Source organism: Cynara cardunculus, unplaced genomic scaffold (assembly GCF_001531365.2).
Source record: "Cynara cardunculus var. scolymus isolate 2C unplaced genomic scaffold, CcrdV1 Un_Scaffold_2605, whole genome shotgun sequence".
Taxonomy (NCBI): Eukaryota; Viridiplantae; Streptophyta; class Magnoliopsida; order Asterales; family Asteraceae; genus Cynara; species Cynara cardunculus.
Window position 1 is genome coordinate 27992 of NW_020201153.1, and position 5216 is coordinate 33207.

General features: G+C 34.7%; 1 protein-coding gene across 1 annotated transcript; it reads left to right on the forward strand.

Annotated features, from left to right (window-relative positions):
* Nucleotides 1-1603: 1603 nt before the first annotated feature.
* Nucleotides 1604-4638, forward strand: LOC112503146 (serine/threonine-protein phosphatase PP1 isozyme 9-like). Its single transcript, XM_025107212.1, has 4 exons — nt 1604-2032; nt 2514-3073; nt 3554-3748; nt 4303-4638. Exons 1-4 carry the CDS (start codon nt 1843-1845, stop codon nt 4324-4326), a joined length of 969 nt encoding a protein of 322 aa, XP_024962980.1. The 5' UTR covers nt 1604-1842; the 3' UTR covers nt 4327-4638.
* Nucleotides 4639-5216: the final 578 nt, after the last annotated feature.

Sequence of the window (5216 nt, forward strand, 5' to 3'; positions counted from 1 at the left end):
CAATGACAACTCATTCTAGAGAATAATGGCAGAAGTGGAGAAGGAAATCATAGAGAGAATTCATAAGTTAATGCAAGTCTAAAAGTAAGGAAGTGCTAGAAAGAGTACTGTAGGTATCTAATCTATCAACTCGGCCAAATGAAGCCGCAGTTGAATTCTCCAAATGGAAAGGACATGGAGATTCTATAACTCGTGTTCAAATCCAGCTCCACCCATACTACGTTAGGACACCACGATTTTCCTTCCATGAAGGTAATAGGCCTGGTATAGCGGGGACAATTGTACTAGCAATTTATAGATTATTTAATGTATATATATGCCAAATGAAAACTTCAGACCTTGATAGATACTCAACTTCAGATCTAACACGTGACCTGCTTCATTTTCTTTTAGGGGGTTTCTTAATATACCTACACCTTTGTTCATAATTGCAGGAATTCCTTACATGATATCCAAAATAAAGCAAATGGATACCGCGTTCCTTCCACCGAATTAATAACCAAGGCATGTCACAAATTTTTCTCGATACAAGTGACATAATAGGCCCTTGATCATTAGTTTCAACCAATTTCAACCCTTCTTTTATGGCTGAGTTACATCTGTAACTTTAACTAAATTGTTTTCTAAATATTTTAACTTTTAAGTATTTACACAAGGACAAATTATAACAAAACTAATTCTGCTCCATTTTTAAACACTGGTTTTAAAAATCTTCATTTCAAAGATCAAAATTGCCCGTTTCAAGAATTCAGTGATCAAATTATTGTTAAACGAGTGTTGACTAGGGGTGCTTATGAGTTGGGTTGATCGGGTTGAAGACATTTGAACCACCCAACTCAATGCTTACGGTTTGAAAACTCTTAACCCAACCCAACCCAAACCAAAGTGCAACCCAAACCGTACGGGTTGGTCGGATTGATACTTTAGTATATTAAAATATTCTTCTAACCTTGAATACATTATTTTTCTGCTCATAATTTTTTTTCATCATCAACCATTTGATACAACTTATCCATACTTATTACATACATTACATTCAGTTATTTATCTCAATTTACATATATATATATATATATTCATAGTTACTAAACATATATACGAATGAGTTATATAGAGATGTGAATAGATTGAAAATATGTATATATGAAGAGCGTACGTGATAGGGTAATTATCTAATGTATATATTAATAGAAATTCAACAATCATATTAAATCTAGGAAGTAAAAAGATATCGGGTTCATCGGGTTGAGTTGAGTTCAAATAATAGTAACCCAATATCAATCCAATACCTACGGTTTAAAATGTTTACAATTCGATTAACATCAAGTTGAATTATTTTACATTGAATTTGGTTGGGTTGATTGAGTTGATCGAGTTGATCGGGTTTTTGAATACCCCTAATGTAGACAAAGGTGAGAGTTAGAGTGAGTAGTCACCCGTTAAAGACCAGAGATGTTAGATGTTTTAAAAATAAAAAATAAATTGTTTTTAAAATTCAAATTTTAGAACTTAATTCTTCAAAATTGAGATTTTAAAAATATTGATTTAAAAAATAAAAACACAACACAAACTTAATTTGATTTTGATTTTGATTGTGTAAATAGGTTTAGAGAGAGAGAGAGAGAATAAATCAAAGAGAAGACAGGAAAGGAGCAGAGCACGCCCCATGAGACTCTTCTTCCTCATTCATTCTTCACATAAACACCATCATCTCTTTATTTCTTCCTCCAACACCCCTCCTTTCTGAATTAAATCCATTTTTATACCCATATCTCTATATCTATATCTATATCTATATCTATATCCATATCATATTTGTTGTCAGATAGGGGGCCTGTAAATATGATGAAGATTGAGGGTATGATGGAAAAAGGGGTGTTGGATGATATCATAAGGAGATTGTTAGAAGGTAAAGGAGGGAAACAGGTGCAGTTATCTGAGGCAGAGATTCGTCAGCTATGCATTAACTCCAGACAAATCTTCCTTTCCCAGCCTAATCTCCTTCACCTCCGTGCTCCCATCAGGATTTGTGGTAAGATGCGATCAATTACAGATATAATAATGATCCAATTCGACCATACGTTTAGTTTTTCAATTTTGGGCTTTTTCGCTGCCCTAATAATTGAAGGGGTTTGCTTGTTGTCTTGTAAACTGTGTATATTTTCTATTTCTAGGGCACCGATCGCTTAGTAAATGTTTTTTTTTTTTTTACAATTTCTGAGTCTGGAAAACGATTTCTTTGCAAAATCAAGGGGGGAAATGCTCAGAATTGTAGGTTCTTGGTGCATAGGGTTACCCTTTAGAATATGAAATATTATGTTTATATGTATCAAGATGATTTTTCATGGATTCTGTATATCATTGTTGTGTTTTCTTCAATTTATTTTCTTACCCTTTTGAAGTTCTTCATGTTTTTCTCTAGGGATAAAAATGGGTTGTGATTTGGAAAGGGAAATTTGATAGTTTTGATTGTATTTGGAAAGAATGTTTTGTTTATTTTCAAGTTGTTACAGGTGATATACATGGTCAATACCAAGACCTATTGAGGCTATTCGAATACGGTGGTTTTCCGCCCTCTGCAAATTATCTCTTTCTTGGTGATTATGTTGATCGAGGGAAGCAAAGTTTGGAGACGATATGTTTATTGCTTGCTTTCAAGATAAGGTATCCTGATAAAGTGTTCCTCTTGAGAGGAAACCATGAAGATCCCAAAATTAATCGAATTTATGGGTTCTATGATGAATGTAAAAGGAGATTTAATGTCCGTCTTTGGAAGATATTTACGGACTGCTTTAACTGTTTGCCTATTGCTGCAATAGTCGACGAAAAGATCCTTTGCATGCATGGAGGACTTTCCCCGGATCTTGAGAAATTAAGTCAAATAGAGGAACTTGAGAGGCCTACGGAAATCCCAGATAATGGGCTCCTGTGTGATCTACTGTGGTCTGATCCTACTCACGTAGCGGATGGCTGGTCGGATAGTGATCGAGGTGTTTCATGTACTTTTGGAGCTGATATCGTTCATGAATTTCTTAGGAAGAACAATCTGGACCTTATTTGCAGAGGTCATCAGGTAAATATTCTTAGTCAATGCATACTAGATGTTACTTTCATGGTGCACACTACAACAAAATTGGCTTTATAGGATACCAAATATGTCTAAATGTCCTAATAGACTATGGCAAACAAAACTCTTGTGTATCAATGAACTAAATAATGTCATTTAAAAAGAGTAATAAGACGCATTATTTCAAAATTTTCCTAAAAACTTGTTAGGACGTCAAAGTGTGCTCTAAAACACCTTTACATAGGATGCACAGTTGTTTAATCCTATAAACTTAAGTCCTATAAAGTGGTCTATGAGGACATTTAGACATATTTGTGGTCCTACAAAGCTGATTGATTATGTTGTAGTGACATAAAACGAGCCTCTTTAACCATGCAAACAATTCATGACATTTATATGCCCAAGTGCTGAGCATGTAACTCATTGAAGGTGCTGTGGCTGCAAATTAGAACACAACAACGAAGTATTTCCCTTTTTTGACTGCAGGTGGTAGAGGACGGCTATGAGTTTTTCGCAAAAAGAAGACTCGTTACAATATTTTCAGCTCCAAACTATGGAGGAGAGTTTGACAATGTGGGTGCATTATTGAGCGTTGATGAATCTTTGGTGTGTTCTTTTGAGATCCTGAAACCAATTGATAATGGGCAAAAACCGGGCACTTCTAAGGTGCCTCTTAAAAAGGTAAAATCTAGTCAAAGTTCTGATCGTTCAATATTTACAGCACTTTCTTTCTTTCTTACTTTTTCTTGTTCCGCTACATTCAAAGATCTATCTTTTGACTTTCGGGTCAAATATACACTCCCTTGGTTCCATAATAAGGTTCAGCTTACTATTTTTGAGCATCAAGCCCCCGCAAATTCCTATCATATCAGTTCTGAAAGTCACAAACTAATCTCCTTAGTCTCAAAAGTCAAGTTATGTCCTTTTTTCTTGGAATGAGGATATACTCTCTGTCTCAAAATAAATGCCCGCAATGAAAAAGACAGAGAGTTTTAGAAATATCTAACTGTTACATTTTTGATTAACTAAAAGACAATTTTACCCTTGGTAATAGATGGAGTCGTGAATTTCTCCATCTCATAATCAAGGGTAGAATTGGAAAGTAGACACTTGGTTGAAAGTGGACATTAGATTTCTAAATATGGATTGCATGAAGATGGTGTTAGTTGTCTCTTTTATGAATGTATTGAGGTCAGAGATGAGATTTATAACTCTGAGTTTTTGTTGTTGAACAGCCACCCAAAATGGGAGCAGCCTAACATGAAGAGGTTGTGTGAATTAGGAAATGAACAATAAGTTTGATTATTTGGGAGGATGAAAGCAGCAGGCCATAGGAACTGAGATGCAATCAAGGAATACCCTTTTTTAGGTTTAAAAAAGTGAATAGATGTGAGTTATGATTTTCCATTTTTCTTGTGGAGATGATGATGATGATGTGTTGTGGCCTCTTGAGATCCCTTTGCAATTTGGTTCATTGTTTGTTTGATGATCCATTGGCTTCTACCTCATCTTCTTGTACCTTATTTTGAAATTCATAATTTGAATTTGAATTTGAATTTGGGTTTTGATCATTATATTTCTTACATATGTTGACATCTATTGTTATATCCATTACCTCTTGTGTGATCAGATGTTAGGGGTTGTTTGTTTACCTCTTAAAAGTTCCATTAAGAGGCAATGAATCGTTAAGAAGTGAATCTTGTTTGACAAAAAAAAGTGTCTCTTAATGGTTTTAAAACCCTCTGAATGATTTTGTATCATGGATCTTCCTTAACCATTAAGAGCCCTAATTTCATTGTACACAATTACCAAACAATTATATTTCATTTTGCACTATATCATGATAGCCTCTTAATCATTCTAACCAGTTAATCATTCTGCACTAAACCATTCAGCAATTGCCAAACAACCCCTTAATTCAAAATTTATCAAAATCGCTAGGGATTTTCTCCCTAAAAGTTATTTGTCTCCAGGGCTTTATGAGATTAGACGAGATATATGTAAGCTGCCAATAAGTTATAAATTAGTTACCAAAGGATCTTTGGCCTAGCGGTATCGTAGCCCTTGGCCTTTTAGGAGGTCAAAAGTTCAAACCTCACCATAGGTGAGGAGGGTGTGTGAGTTTATTTGTTGCACTTGCCGTATATAA

Bases quoted from the DNA above. Each gene is read 5' to 3' on its own strand.
- LOC112503146 (XM_025107212.1), top strand. From the start codon at position 1,843: ATGATGAAGATTGAGGGTATGATGGAAAAAGGGGTGTTGGATGATATC. The intron at 3,074-3,553 runs GTAAATATTCTT...TTTTGACTGCAG, and splicing joins TTATTTGCAGAGGTCATCAG to GTGGTAGAGGACGGCTATGA. The intron at 3,749-4,302 runs GTAAAATCTAGT...GTTGTTGAACAG, and splicing joins CTAAGGTGCCTCTTAAAAAG to CCACCCAAAATGGGAGCAGC.